This window comes from Bos mutus, chromosome 5 (assembly GCF_027580195.1).
Source record: "Bos mutus isolate GX-2022 chromosome 5, NWIPB_WYAK_1.1, whole genome shotgun sequence".
In the NCBI taxonomy this organism is placed as follows: Eukaryota; Metazoa; Chordata; class Mammalia; order Artiodactyla; family Bovidae; genus Bos; species Bos mutus.
The window spans coordinates 78,796,363-78,812,177 of NC_091621.1; the positions used below are offsets into that span (position 1 = coordinate 78,796,363).

At 45.0% G+C, this 15,815-nt stretch overlaps 1 protein-coding gene across 1 annotated transcript in view; it reads right to left on the reverse strand.

Annotated features, from left to right (window-relative positions):
- The window catches only part of GRIN2B (glutamate ionotropic receptor NMDA type subunit 2B), a 343,677-nt gene extending 328,548 nt beyond the window's left edge, over window positions 1–15,129 (reverse strand). Inside the window, exon 1 of the mRNA XM_014476463.2 lies at window positions 14,719–15,129. Coding sequence (XP_014331949.2) covers window positions 14,719–15,129 — 411 coding nt within the window. The remainder of the gene's footprint in view (window positions 1–14,718) is intronic.
- Between the last annotated feature and the right edge of the window lie 686 nt (window positions 15,130–15,815).

A 15,815-nucleotide genomic window follows, 5' to 3' on the forward strand; every position in this document is an offset into this window, starting at 1 on the left:
GCACTTGGTTTATTCAAAGGGGGAAAGAGAATGAAGCTGACTTCTTTTGAAACTCCAGATCTAGTCCTCCCCAGTCGCTCAATAACCAGGGAAAATCTAGAATCAAAATACATCCAAAAAAGCATGTTAATTACTTCCGGACCAAGACAGAGCCTGCGTTCCAGCTGAAAGTCGGGGGCAAGGGCATTGGAGCCCGGTGTCTGATGGCTGATTGTCCCCGCCCCTGATCCACAGCTCCACCTTATAATTTTCACATCGCTCCCTCCCAACTTTCTTTCCTCTTCTCATCCTTCTCCAATCCCTCTTCCTCCTCCTTAAATGTTATGCAGCAGCCACACTAATACACTGCACTGGAGACCACAAAAATAAACTCAACGGAGAGATTTTGACCCATCGCAAAACTTTACAACCTAAAAACACGCCAGATTCTACTCCTCAGTGGCACCCAAACCTGGCTGTGCCTCAGTCCCTTGGGTGAAGTTTGTGAAAATTGCCATTAATGGGCTTTATTCCAAACCTATTAAATCAGAATCCTTGAGTATGGGATCAGAGACGCTCTACTTTTAAAATAATAATTACAATAAAATTTTAAAGTTTCTCTGTTGCTTCTAAGTTCCAGTCAGTTTAAGAACCATAGACTGTACAACTAAACTGCAAAACTCTATCAAGCTCCTTTCCCCTCTTTTCTTTGATGATTTTTTAGCTCCTTCATTCCCATCACCCTCTCAACTTATGATGCCATGTGGCTTTACTTCCTGAGAATTTACTATATTTGCTTTCATATGAGCAATGAGAACCCAGAAATGGTAAGAGAAAGAAAGGCAAAGCAGTTGGAGGGAACCGGAAGGACTACGCAGACAAGGACCTATGGAGGCAGAAGGTGTGAGAATGCACACAGAGGGCAGGTGGGAATAAGAGTGAGGGGGAGGGGGGCAGGTGTCGGCAGGGGTAGGTGGGAGGGGTGGGTGACAGCATCCTGGAGTCTGACTATAGTTGTCTGTTGTCATGGCAACACGACGCTGAAGGACTGAAGGCTGCTGCTCTCTACAACACTGGACCACATGTTCTCAAGGCAGCAGAATGCATCCAGGACACACGGTGGCCAGCCATGAGGTCTTGGGGGTGTGCCAGGAATCCTCAGCCCAAGGCAGGCTACACTGGCTGTGCCATTACACTACCTCCCACCCTCAATGCCCACACCCTTCACCCCTAAATCTTGCCCTGGGTGCTCTGTTCCCTGTGACACTGTTCTCAGTGCCAGAAGCCGCATTCGGAAAGGCGGGAAATTCTATTGGGCTGCAATGATGTAGGTGCAAATCTAGGAACTGGCCACTGGCCACTGGGAACTCTATGAACTCAAAAGGACAGGAAACTACTTAGGGAGAGGAAAGCCAATCTCAATGTTCCTAACTTCTTCCATTGCAGAGCTAATGTGTCCCCAAGTCAGTAAACAAATTTTGTAAAAAACAACAAAACCACATCACTGGTACATATATCAAGAGTAAAATGATGCCCAATTCCAGAGGAATTTGTATTCAATCATATCAGAAATGATAATAGCATTGATTTATTAAAACCAGGAGTGTTCCTAACAGAGTAATGAGTCCTGTAAATGTTATTTTCTTTTGTTCCATAATAGGTCTTTGAAGTTGATGCGTATTAACCCCATCACAGAGGTGAGAAGAAACAGATCACAGAAGTCACACAACATGTCAGAGGTCACTCAGCTTCTGAAAGATGGAGCCAGGGCTCAAAATACACCAGGGTGTGTGTCCCGTCCACCACACTCCACTGCTTCCATCTGAAAAGATGCTAGGCCAAGTTACACTGCTCCCTTCTTACACTTTCTAGAATGGATTAAAAATACCCATCTTTCTGCTAAGACTCAGATTCTCATGTTCTCCTCATACAAATCTTAAGCACCACCTCCTCAGAGACCTTCCCTGACAACCCTAAAACAGCCTACAACATCCCTTTCTGCTATTTTCATGAAAACATTTCACCACTGCCTGAAATAACACTGTTCCATTTATGTGTTTGTTTATTGTCACTCAATGTACCATGAGGACAAGACCTCTCTTATGGACTGTATCTTTAAGACCTTGAACAGTTCCTGACACCCAGCTGACACTTAATAAATATTTTTGGAATGAATGAATAAATCAAGGAGAAAGGCTGTTGTTTGCTAAAGCAAGTTTCAAAATCCCTTCCTTCTACCATTGGAAACTTAATTGCACTGATTAAATTTCCTTGATGTTACCTGGCTGATTTGCACCTCTCAGGAATTGCATACATTTATCTTTCAAAACTTTTTGAAAATGTTTGTTTCTTTCTGCATCTCTTTGAAAGAAGCTAATAAAGTCAAGATAATCATCAGCACCCATCTGCTTTGCATGATAAAAGCTTTGCTCTGCCACCCCAGAATGCACCCTGACCTGAGACTGTCCTCTTGCCATGACTGATGGAGATTAAGTGGATGTGAGTGCCAAGATATTGACTGCTGGCATCTGGCAGGTGTGAAGAATGGAAGGATGAGAGACAGCAGCCTGGACAGAGATAAGGAAGGTAACTTGCCAGTAACCAGAGATGAATCCTAGCATCCATTTTCATTTGGGTTTAAAATATTTTTAATTGCTACTGACAGCTGCTGCACTGAAATAATGAATCCAGCCACACATGTAAATAAGTGTATATTAAGGACTTAGCCTGAGGTTATATGTTAGGATCTGCAGATATGGAAAGGAAAATGACATAGTCCCTTGTCCTCATGAAGCTTGTAGTTGAGCAAGACAGGCAGCTAATAAAAAACGATGGCGATTCATTACAATGGTGATGAGGATGATGAAAAGTATGAAGTGGAAGAGAATAAAGGGGAAAGAGGCAAAAATTTTTACTTCAGGGGAGAGAATAAGAAAAATCTGAAAGCAGGACATTGGATGAGGAGGGCAGCCTAGGGGAGATGCTCTGTCCTGAGCACTGAGAAGAGAAAGAGACAGGCAACCAACCGTGGTGGGAAACACACACACATGTGAATGCACACAAAACAGAGAAGCAAAAGCAAACCCAAGGAGAGAGGAGCACAGAAAAGGATGCTCAAAATGAGCCTCGCTGCCCTGAAGTTCCACCAAAGCAGAGCTGCCTAACTGTATCACCCCACCTCTCAGCACTGCCTCAGGTCCCAGGGATCCAGAATACATGAGCCAGTTACCACGGAGCCTGGTGAGTTCTGATCCGGTCGTAGATGCCTTGCATTTATATTCACATCACTATACTCATTCCTGTATTCAATGGAGACTTACTGAAAACCTCTCACAGACCCACTCTTAACGATTCCTGCTATTTACCGGGCCTTTTCTAAGTGCTGTTTAATGGCTTTACCTAATAACCTTAAGAAACACGGTCTATATTTGCCACCATTTTAGAGATGAGGAATCCAAGATTCAGAGAAGTCAAGTTATTTGCCAAGGGTCACACAGTAAATGGTGGAGCCAGGAAACATCCAGGCAACGAGACTCCAGGGTGCCCCTCTTCACTGAGATGTTGGTGTTACCAGATTCCTAGGGCTGCCCTAAGAGATGTATCACACACTTGGCAGCTTAAAACAATAGAAAAATTGTTTCTCATGGTTCCAGAGGCCAGAGCCTAAAATCAAGTGTCAGTGGGATCATGTTACTTCTTTAAAAAAAAAAAAAAAAAACTCTTTATTTTGTATTGCTGCTGCTGCTGCTAAGTCACTTCAGTCATGTCTGACTCTGTGCGACCCCATAGACGGCAGCCCACCAGGCTCCCCAATCCCTGGGATTCTCCAGGCAAGAACACTGGAGTGGGTTGCCATTTCCTTCTCCAATGCAGGAAAGTGAAAAGTGAAAGGGAAGTTGCTCAGTCGTGCCCGACTCTTAGCGACCCCATGTACTGCAACCTACCAGGCTCCTCCATCCATGGGATTTTCCAGGCAAGAGTACTGGAGTGGGGTGCCATTGCCTTCTCCGGATTTTGTATTGAGGTGTAGCCAATTAACAATGTTGTGATAGCTTCAGGTGCACAGTGAAGGGACTCAGCCATACATATACATGGATCCACTGTCACGCAAACGCCCCTCGCATCCAGGCTAAGTAGAGTTCCCTGAGCTCTACACCAGGTCTTTGTTGATTATCCATTTTAAATACAGCATTGGCTCCAAGGGAGAATCTTCCCTGGCCTCTTCCAGCTTCTGGTGGTTTGCTTGGTTTGTGGCTAAATAACTCCAGACTCCATACCATGCCTTCTCATCTTCCATCTCCTAGAAGGACATGTGTCACTGGACTTAGGGCCTCTCTGGCTAATCCAAGATGATCTCATCATAAGAACCTAATTTACATCCTTAAAGATCCTTTATTCAAATGAGGTCACATTCACAGGGTCCAGGAGTTAGCACACAGATCTATATCTTTGGGGCCACCACTCAATCCACTGGCATGTGTATAGACAGTCCATTTTTATAACTGCTAATCATGTAATAACAGTTGGCTGTTGTTATTCAGTCGCTAAGTCATATCTGACAGAGAACCAGTGATGTTATCTAACCATCTCATCCTCTGTCATCCCCTTCTCCTTCTGCCCTAAATCTTTCCCAGCATCAGAACTTTTCCAATAAGTTAGCTCTTTGCATCACGTGGTCAAAGTATTAGAGCTTCAGCTTCAGCATCAGTCCTTCCAACAAATATTCAAAGCTGATTTCCTTTAGGATTGACTGGTTGAATCTCTTTGCTGTCCAAGGGACTCTCAAGAGTCTCCTTCAGCACCACAATTTGAAAACATCAATTCTTTGGGAACTCAGCCTTCTGCATGGTCCAACTCTCACATCTGTACATGACTGCTGGAAAAACCATAGCTTTGATTCTACAGATCTTTGTCAGCAAAGCAGTATCTCTGCTTTTAATACGCTGTCTAGGTTTCTCATAGCTTTTCTTCTAAGTCGGCTACTGCTATGCACCAGACACTATGGCATGTGCTGGGAACACAAAAGTTAGTAAAGCCTGGCCTGCACCACAGTGGGCCCATTGTAGAGCAAATGAGACAGATAAGGAAACAAATGGGTTATCATGAAAGCCCTTAAATAGGGCACAGGTGAAACACAAAAAATAAAAAGAAGAAATAAGAAATTCTGTGAAGATCAGAGTCAGAAAAGGGCACACAGACGTGCCATGATTTCTCTTGGAAAGGTTCTTCAGGGTGGACGAGGAAGGGGAGAGGAGGCAGCAAGCCAGAGCTGTAAACCATCAAGGACCAGTCCAAGGAGTGGTAACTAACTCAGTGTGTCTTCATGACACGGGAGGGCCAGGAGGTGAAGAGGAAATCCTGGAGGAGTGGCCTGGGACCACATCCCAGAAGGTGTCCTAGTCTCAGCTGTGCGAAGCCAGGGGAAAGTTTTAAATGAAAGTGCGTCATAGTCGGATCTGAGTTCGTAAAGAATCACACAGGTAATCTGCCATGTGGTGAGAGGCATAGAGGGCAGGAGTGCTCAGACGGCAGGGGACCCACAACAAGGCTTTATTTATTTATTTTAACTTTTTATTTTATGTTGGAGGAGAGTCAATCAGCAATGTTGTGACAGTTTCAGGTGGACAGCAGAGGGACTCGGCCATACATTTACACGTATCCATTCTCCTCTCAAATGCTGAGTGTCTTGGCACTAGCAGTGAAGAATCTGCCTATCAATGCAGGAGATGCAAGAGACTCGGGTTCAATCCCTGAGTTGGGAATATCCCCTGGAGGGGGAAATGGCAACCCACTCTAGTGTTCTGGCCTGGAAAATTCCATAGATAGAGGAACCAGGTGGGCTACAGTCCACAGGGCCACAGAGAGTCGGACACAGCTAAGCGCACACACATTCTCCCCCCAAACTCCCCTCCCATCCAGGGTGCCACAGATTGAGCAGAGTTCCTTGTGCTATACAGTAGGACCTTATTGGGTATCCGTTTTAAAAAGCAGCATATACATGTCGATCCCAAACTCCCTAACTATCCCTTCCCCTCATCCTTCCCTCCCTAGTAACCGAAAGTAAGGCTTCCTTACCGTTTGCCGGCAGAACTGTCCTAAGGGGAGGGGAGGGGCCGGTCGATTCCCAGATTGGTCAGTTGCTCCCTGCTGCTTTATACAGAAGCCTCTCTTTCCCCTTGTTTATGTTCTTATCTAAGAAGTTTTTTTAGCTCTTTCCCATTTCCCCCTCCTCTGGCCGTCCCTCAGATGGGGGTTCTATTCTGGATACACTTCCCTCTTAGTCCCCTTGTTGGTTCTGAGCCTCTCCTCCACCCTCCTACTTTCAAGGATCCTCTCCTTGCTAACAAGGCACATCTCTTAATTTCCAGCCCAAATCAATCTCTTTAACCTCCAGTCCCAAATCCAGCTGCTTCCCAGACACTTCCCCTTCTGTGACCTAACCATGTTTCAATCCTACTCAGCCTCATTCCTGCTGTCACCAAATCTGTGACAAATCTAACGGCTCTTGTCATCACGTTTGTAACAGCACTAAAAGGGTCAACGGTGTTCAGTGCCACAGAAGGTCACCAACGACTTGAAAAGCCCATTTGGATTGGGCATTTTGGATAAAGGGAAAGATGAGGACATGAAAACGGCAATTTCAAATGATCATTTAAGGAATTTAACTATGAAAAGAAACAGCAAGGGAGGAAAAACTGGGGTCAAGGAAAGCTTTCAGGTTTGTTTATTTATTGATATGAGAGTGATCTGAACAGGTTCAATGAGGGCAAAATTGACATTTTGGGCAAGACTATTCTTGACTGGTGGGTACTATCCCATGTACTGCAGGACACAACACGCCCGGCCTCTGGGTTCTAAGCACTGGTACTGGGCACGTGCACACCACTAAGCTAGAGGGCAGATTCCAGCAAGGAGGAGGAAGTGGATAATTAAAGGGAAAAGGGACATAATTGACAAGCCAAGGCCCAAGTTCTGGAGGACACATGCACAAAAGAAGTTTAGTATGAAGCAGGAGAAATGACAGATGAGAGATGCTGAGCCTTAGAGTTACACAGATACTGGTTGTATTCCCAGGTGATCGCTTAACTTCCTTTGAGAGATACTGCTGATGAACCTCAAAGCTGGTCCCAACACTTGTCCCCTTGCCACTCTATCAGGGAGCCTGCAACCCCCACGGGGTGGCCATGTGATAAAATATGGGGTTGTGAGATCCAGGATATGGGAAAGACTTTTCCTGATTTAATAGCCACCTCTGCCTGTCCCTGCTTTTGGGTATGAAGTGGGATACCTAGCGCTAGAGCAGCCTCCTCATTTCCATGATCAAAATGTCAAGAGAACCCCAGAGATGAGCCCTGACTTCCTCAGTGTGTAGACTGGGAGTTTTAAAGTCAACCGAAAAGTTAAAACTTCAGTCCCACAATTTTTCTAGCTATTTGACTTTGGCCACAATACATAAACTCTCTCTGATTTCTTTTCCCTGTCAAATGAAATAATACTACGTATTTCATAGGATTGCTTAAGAATTAACATACTCATTAATATCATGACTGGCACAAAGTTGGCATCTGATGATATCAGCTTTGTTACTGTCTTGTCCTTCCCACCTCTATGTCTTAATTCTGCTCATCCCCCAAGAGTGTCCTAACCCCACCATTTGCTCTTGAAGAAAGAGCAAGAAATACCAAATGCTGTCCCAAGAAATATCATATCACAAACAACTAAGAAGCAAGGTAAAACCTCAAAGTCACTGAAACATAGGGAGGAAGCATACAGTGGGCTATGAACAGCGTGACCATCTTGGTACAAGATTCTGCTGGAGATGGAAACGTACAAGAGCAGATGGAAGCAGTTAAGACTATTTACAGCAGGGGTCTCCAACCTTCTGGGTTCTAACGCCTGATGATCTAAGGTGCAGCTGCTGTAATAGTAATAGAAATAAAGTGCACAGTGAAGTAATGCACTTGAATCCTCCTTAAACCATCCCCCCAGCCCTGATTCCATGGAAAACTGTCCCTGGTGCCAAAAAGGTTGGGGTGCCAAAAGGTTGGGGACCACTGATTTACAGGGTTACACACCACCGCTGGCTCAACTCCCTCCAAACCTATTTCCATTAGGTAAGGGGAGGAGGAAGGAGTACAGAGAGAGTGAGAGGAGGAGATGGGGACAAAGGAGAATAAGGGCTATCTTCCTCACTAAGTTGGATTCCAGAGCATGGCTCTCTACACAGAAAATTAGAATGCTAGTCAAAGTATGAATTCTCAGCCAAGAAATTTAGAAACAAAGGAATCATAGCAACAGATGCCAGAGTAAGAATATTTTCACCTGTCCTTCAGGGAGGAACAAGGTAAGGAGCATGACACACGTCTCAGTTACTGCTCTATATCTGATCAATGCATCTATTTTCAGACCCTGATCCTTTACTCAGAGGCATACCTGCTCTCTTCCATTCTTGCAGCATTAGAGCTTGGATCTTCTATTCTTTGGCCTGATCCTACCGCAAGTCTCACTTCCTGGCTTCCTTCCTACAACCTTCCCAAGCTCTTTCATTGGTCCTAATGGGTGTTTCTCGGAAGGAATGATGCCAGAGCTGAAACTCCAGTACTTTGGCCACCTCATTCGAAGAGTTGACTCATTGGAAAAGACTCTGATGCTGGGAGGGATTGGGGGCAGGAGGAGAAGGGGACGACAGAGGATGAGATGGCTGGATGGCATCACCGACTTGATGGGCGTGAGTTTGAGTGAACTCCGGGAGATGGTGATGGACAGGGAGGCCTGGTGTGCTGCGATTCATGGGGTCGCAAAGAGTCGGACACGACTGAGCGACTGAACTGAACTGAACTGAAAGTATCTGTTTGCCCAGCACTTTTCCAACTATTTTATTTCATTTTATCTTCAAAATGTTGTAAAGTGCACAGGGCAGAAAACAAAATTTAAATCTTATAAAACAGAAGTATCATGGAGTATCCATGAGTATCATAAAGCTAAAGCAATTTGTTTGTCTCAATTCCCAAAGCTCGTAAGAGTGGAGACTGAAACAACTCACGACTTACAATTCTTAGTGCGGAGCTTTGTTGGGCAGAATTGTATAAATAGAAAGCACAGGCTTCAAAATAGGTACTTCTGGGATCTGAATCCCAGTCCCATTGCTCATCAGCTGTGGTATCTTGGACTAGTTACTTAACCTATCTGAGCTAAAATCTGAAAACCCAAGAAAGAGTTCAGCAAATCAGCAGAGAAACCTCCAGGAAAGAAATGAAAGTTTATGTCTAGCTTCAGTTCATTATTTGGATTCAGATGGGCATCCTAAATCCAGCATCTCAGGGAGAATAAAAGCAATTATAACAAAGGCAAAATAAAATAGACACTTTATACTCAGGTGGGGAACTGCCAAAAATCACCTCATACATTTTTAAATGGATTCTGCTACTATTCTAAACAGTCTCTTGCAACAAGCGCCTAGCAGTTCTTTCCTTGTTAGAGTTTTCCCTTAAATGAATGTGCCCCTTTTGAGCTGGCCCTGGAGGGGCTACATCACGGATGAGTCTCAGCCTCCCTGGTGGGGTGAGACTGACGCTCCCACCACACCTCAGAGCCCATTCCCAGGTTTCCAACTGAGCTGCCTCCTTGGTTGGTCTGCAGTTCAGCAATGTCTCTATAATTGGCTATGATTCTAATCAATTCTCCTGTATCATGAAGCCGTCTCCCTTTCTTCTGCTCCTGCCCTTCAGCTTAGCCTACTGAATGCCTTGCTGGACACTTAGTGAAGCACCTGCTTTGTATGACCTCATTTAATTTTCAACAACCCTGTAATAGAATACATTATAATCCCCATGATACAGACAAGAAAACCAAGGCTTAGAGTAAGTGGTTGGTAAGTTGGCCAGATCCTCACACCTAGCAAGTGCTTGTTAAAAGTGCTCTGACTGAATTCTGAGCTTAAAAGACCTCTGCTCCACCAGCTCCCATGCTTCTTTCTGCCACAGTACAAGAACATTTCCTCAAAGGGAAAGTACAGCACTAATTAATATTTGTGATTAATTAGCACATGCAAAAAAGTAAGCTGACCAGATGCTGAACTCACGTCTCCCTACTTGTGCCAAAAAGTCTTTATAACTCCATGTGCTACCTTCCTTCCATCACAGACTCCCTGCATCGGGAATTTCACCCCTGTAAAGCAATCTTCCACAAAGACACGTAATAAGTGAGCTTTATTTCAAACAAACAAACAAAAAACCGAGTCAAAACAGTGGCAATTTCCTATCTCTTAGAAGAAGAAAGCAAAAGAGAAGGCTTAGTCACCATCCTTCAGGTAGCAACTGCACCTTCAAGACTACGCCTTACATGCAGTAAAGCTGTATTTCTTAGATTTTTCTGCATTCGTTCCACTTTCAAATGCATTGGCCTATTGCCCCCATAGTTGATTCAGTGTTGTCAAACTCCATGTCCCCATTCTATGTCGGTAAAATATGGTCATGGTACCAAAAATACACTTCTATCAAAAAAAAAAAAAAAAAAAAAAGCTGGCCTCAGAATTTGAAGTTATTTTATTTTTGAAACTTGTCCCCAAAGCTTATTTCTTGGAGATGTGGGGGCCTCTTTTCATTTGCCTTCCACTCAACCTCTTCAGCCTGTGAATGTCCCTCTTTCACAGCTGCCCACAATCTGTGCGTTGCTGCCTTTGGGGTCCTGGTGGTCCTTGGGCCCCTCCCTATGCCTGCTGCTGCAGTTGCCCCCTGCCCATCGGGGCTTCTCACCCCCAGGACTGAACCTTCAACCCTCCCACTTCTGTGGCACCAGGCTTTTCTGCTTGCTCCTTTCTCCTTTTTCTTCTTTCTACCTGCCTTTCAGAAACTTCTTTTCAGGTCCAAAGTCAGTCAGATATTACGTAGGCTATTTTGAGGGAAGTGCCTAAAAATCTGGAGAAGGAAATGGCAACCCACTCCAGTACTCTTGCCTAGAGAATTCTGTGGATAGAGGAGCCTGGTGGGCTGCTGTCCATGGGGTCGCACAGAGTCAGACACGACTGAAGTGACTTAGCATGCATGCATGCATGCATTGGAGAAGGAAATGGCAATCCACTCCAGTATTCTTGCCTGGAGAATCCCAGGGATAGAGGAGCCTGGTAGGCTGCTGTCTATGGGGTCGCACAAAGTCAGACATGACTAAAGCGACTTAGCAGCAGCAGCAGCAGCAGCCTAAAAAGCATTACCTACCTCCTTTTTTTGATGGAGAGAGAAAAAGATAAGATGGGATCTGGAGGTGTGGCTGTGGTGTGGGGGGAGGGTATGGGGGTTGAGATCAGAGGGGAATTCTCATTACAATGACCCAGAAGAGGCCTCCTCACTGGCTTCCATCGTGCGTTTTTACCCCTGGAGCTGGTAGCCAATGGGCCCCCTACAGAATTATGCTACTCAATGGCACCCCACTCCAGTACTCTTGCCTGGAGAATCCCATGGACGGAGGAGCCTGGTGGACTGCCATCTATGAGGTCGCACAGAGTTGGACACGACTGATGCGACTTCACTTTCACTTTTCACTTTCATGCACTGGAGAAGGAAATGGTAACCCACTCCAGTGTTCTTGCCTGGAGAATCCCAGGGACGGGGGAGCCTGGTGGGCTGACATCTATGGGGTGGCACAGAGTTGGACACGACTGACATGACTTAGTAGTAGCAGCAGCAAGCTTCCACTATTTCATATCATTAATCCTTTCCTCTAGTCAGACTCCAATATTGCCACAACGAATCAAGCAATGGATCACCTGTCGTCAGATCCCACCACTAGGTAACAGAGGAAGAAGTAAAGAATATCATGGTATGTGAGACCCTAGCCAGACTCTCCATTCTCTTGAGAGGTCATCAAGCACATGGCCTGTGGAGCCAGCCACCAATGTCACTTGTCACTTACTAGCAGCATCATTTGGGAGGTTATTCAACCTTTCTGAGCCTGTTTTCTCATCTGCTAAATGGAAATGAATAAATACCACTTAGCTCACTGGGCTGTTGAGAGTGTTAAATAAGATAATGCAGGCAAAGCAACATGTGCCCAGCACATGGTAGACACTCAAAGCACCTTGGATACATCAATGAACAAGAGAGGCCTGTCTCTCCACACCACCTGCACCGTTCCTCAAATTACTACACTGTTATTATTATGCATTTGTAAGAGGCGTAACAAATAACTGCAAAAAAGAGACACAATCAACCAGTTTAGCCAACAACCTTTTATACTGGGGAGGGGTGAACCTGAAACAACATAGGTTGCACAAAAGCCCACAGGTGCTAAATCAATCAATCATTTCCACCTGTCTTGCTCTCGCAGTAACTTTGCACTTATTTATCACTCAAAAATTTGTCTCATCCATCTTGGCATTCTTTCCATGCATATTGTGCCCTCAAAATACCACTGCTAAAATATAATCCACTAAGGACAAAAAAAATCTTCCTGAAGTAAAAAACTCAGTAAGTTTTGCTACGTGCGCTTATGTATGACTAAGTCACTTCAGTTGTATCCAACTCTTTGCAACCCTAAGGACCATAGCTCACAAGGCTCCTCTGTCCATGGGATTCTCCAGGCAAGAATACTAGAGTGGATTGCCATGCCCTCATCCAGGGCATCTTCCCAACCCAGGGACTAAACCCACGTCTCTTACGTCTCCTGCATCAGCAGGCAGATTCTTTACCACTAGTGCCATCTGGGAAGCCCTAGTTCTTGCTATAGTATAGTATAGTGTTAGTCACTCAGTTGTGTCCAACTCTCTGAGCCCACCAGGCTCCACTGTCCATGGGATTCTTCGGGCAAGAGTACTGGCGTGGGTTGCCATTTCCTTCTCCAGGAGACCTTTCCAATCCAGGAATTGAACCCAGGTCTCCTGCATGGTTTCTTTACTAGATGAGCTACCAGGGAAGTTTTTGCTGTGTTAAAGTCACTCAGTCGTGTTCGCCTCTTTGCAACCCCATGGACTATACAGTCCATAGCATTCTCCAGGCCAAAATGCCGGACTGGGTAGCCCTTCCCTTCTCCAGAGGATCTTCCCAACCCAGGGACTGAACCCAGGTCCCCCGCATCGCAGCCAGATTCTTTACCAGTTGAGCCACAAAGGAAGCCCAAGAATGAGTGGGTAGCCTATCCCTTCTCCAGCAGATCTTCCCAACCCAGGAATCCAACTGGGGTCTCCTGCATTGCAGGCAGATTCTTTACCAACTCAGCTATCAGGGAAGCAACTTTTTGCTATAGTCAGTCTGTAATTTCCATTCTGTTCAAGTTTATCCCACTTCCCTTAACATGTGCTCTTTGTTGCAGCATTTTTCTAGCATCCTTACCTGTGCCTTTATCCATGCAAATGGGACAATATCTTTCTCATATGGTACTGAAGTTCCTCCATTTAGTACTTTCCACTTGACCTTTCCTAGACTGAATAAAGGAAGCTCCTAAACGGACATGAGTCGTCTCCGCCTGCTGCCAACAGATGGCGATAGGGATCATGCAAGGTTATTTCACTCTGTTAAGCCCTGCACCCTGATGGTTCTCTGCTTGCCAAGTTGCAGGCTTATAGTGTCTGTGCTAGGTTTTGAGGTGTTTGCAAACATCATTACCCCCACAACATGTCTTTTAAGTACAAAACTGAAGGCAGTTTTGAAAATGGCGTTAAGAAGTATAAGATGACAATGCAAAACACTTTAAGAAACCCAAAGTGATACAAAACAAATACTGCCTCTGTGAAACGGATCATTCTAAGATGATATGATATGATATGAATGACTAAGATATGAATGATATGATATGAATGACTGCAAAGACAATATGTATGTGAAAATAACTGTACTTAAGCAATAAGCAGTGATCATTATATAAAGCAAGGAAAAATAACTAATCAAAAAATGTAAAAACAAAACATAACTACAGACAAAACACTTTTCTGCAGTTAGAGGGTAAGCATCAGTGTCATAGGATAATTACTTTGTCATGTGACAATTAATCTAATATTAATGCAGCAGAGGCTATGATTTATTTGTGGCCTTACAGCAGTGGTTCTCAGCCTTAACTACACACTAGAATGATCTGGGGAGCTTTTAAAAATCCTGAAGCCCAGACTGTGCCCCAGAACCTCTACGGGTAGGACTCAGGCACTGGTTGTGCAGAAAGCTCTTAGGAAATTCCAATGTGCGGTCAAGGTTAAGAACCACCACCTTTCAAAGCTCAGCCTGGGGGAAAACACAGCTGTGACTGGTTCTATGGATTAAAATCCATTCATATGTGCAGATCGATGCATGTTGAGCCTTGACACCTTAGCAAGAAGTACTTCTCGAGGACATTTGTATCTCCAAGGAGATAAACTACCTGCCTCAAGGGATTTTGCTTTTTAGATTCCAGAAACTGGTATGGGGAGAGAAAGGATATTATCAAGGAAGAATAGAGTTTGGAAGGAGCTATTCATTCATGTATTTGAAAAAAAATTTATCACCGAGCTACCAGCTTCAACATCTCTTAGCCATTTCAGTAAATTCATTTACAAACGAATGGACACACAACCCGTTCAAAACAGAAGGAGCTTCTAGATACAAGCACCTTGCCCTCACTTTAATCTCCAAACAGTTAGACTAGTTCCTGGACTATCCCCTCACCCAGTGCATTCTGGGTACCCTCCATCTTTCATAACCAGGTTTGGCATGTAAACAAATGGATCATTTAGTTCTCATACACAGCCCTCAGGCTCTTCTCACCGCAACCCCCTTTTACCTTGTCCGCCATTATCATCGAGGAGCCCCCGTGGATGCCCAGGATGGGCGTGAGAGTCTGGGCTGAAATGAAGTCGAGGATCTGGGCAATGGCTTCCTGGTCTGTGTCATCAGCAAACACCACCCCCTGGATCTTCCGGTCGGACATGAGATCACAGATGCGGGTTATGATGCTCTTTGGGTCCGTCTCGTTCATGGCCACCAGCTCCACGCGGGGCACCACGGAGAGATGGTGGAAATCATCTTTCTCGTGGGCGTCCTTGATGGCCACCTCGTCTGAAGTGCCCACGAGGATGACAGCAATGCCGATGCTGGGCGGGCTCTTCTGAGAACGAGCTCTGCTGCCGGACACGGCCAGGACAGCCAGCACCAACCAGAACTTGGGGGAACAGCACTCCGCTCTGGGCTTCATCTTCAACTTGTCGACTCCCTGGAAACATACACACACACAGAGGTTAAATTACAACCTACACTGTCTGGGGAGAGGCTGGATACTCCAAGTCAAGGAACTTATCTCCTTTTCCTGATCCTCAAACCCAACTTTTATCTTCTAGTTTGGTTTCTTATCTCTTGTGTTTGAGCAGTAGAGTAAGAGGGAAAAAAAAAAAAAAAGAACTTTCCCAAAGCATCAGAAATCCTTGAGCAAGACAGTAAGAGATGTTATTGCTCTAGCCATCATCAGCAGACAGGCAAGGACAAGCCATGGGAAGAGGATGCAAGTGGTCCAGGCAGTCACACCAAGTACACCAACACAGGATTCTCCAAAAAGGGGTCTGACTGTTGTTGTGAGATCCCTGGTACCCCAGTCACAATCCACCCTATAATGGCTCTTGAGGCCAAAGGATGGCAAAGGCCAGGCAAAATGAGCAGCAAAATGGGCTCAGCAGAGGCTACCAACAAAACATGACCTGGAGCAGCCTGATATAGGAAGCTACAAACACTGAAGCCCCCATTCTTGCTACCTGTACTTCATGTTCACCTCAAAGAGGAAAAGAGCCTGCAGATTCTTCAGTAACCCATCTGCCTCTTATTACTAAATCAAAAGCAACCCATACATAGGCAGTACTTTTAAAAATACCTCCTTTGATCCTTACAATA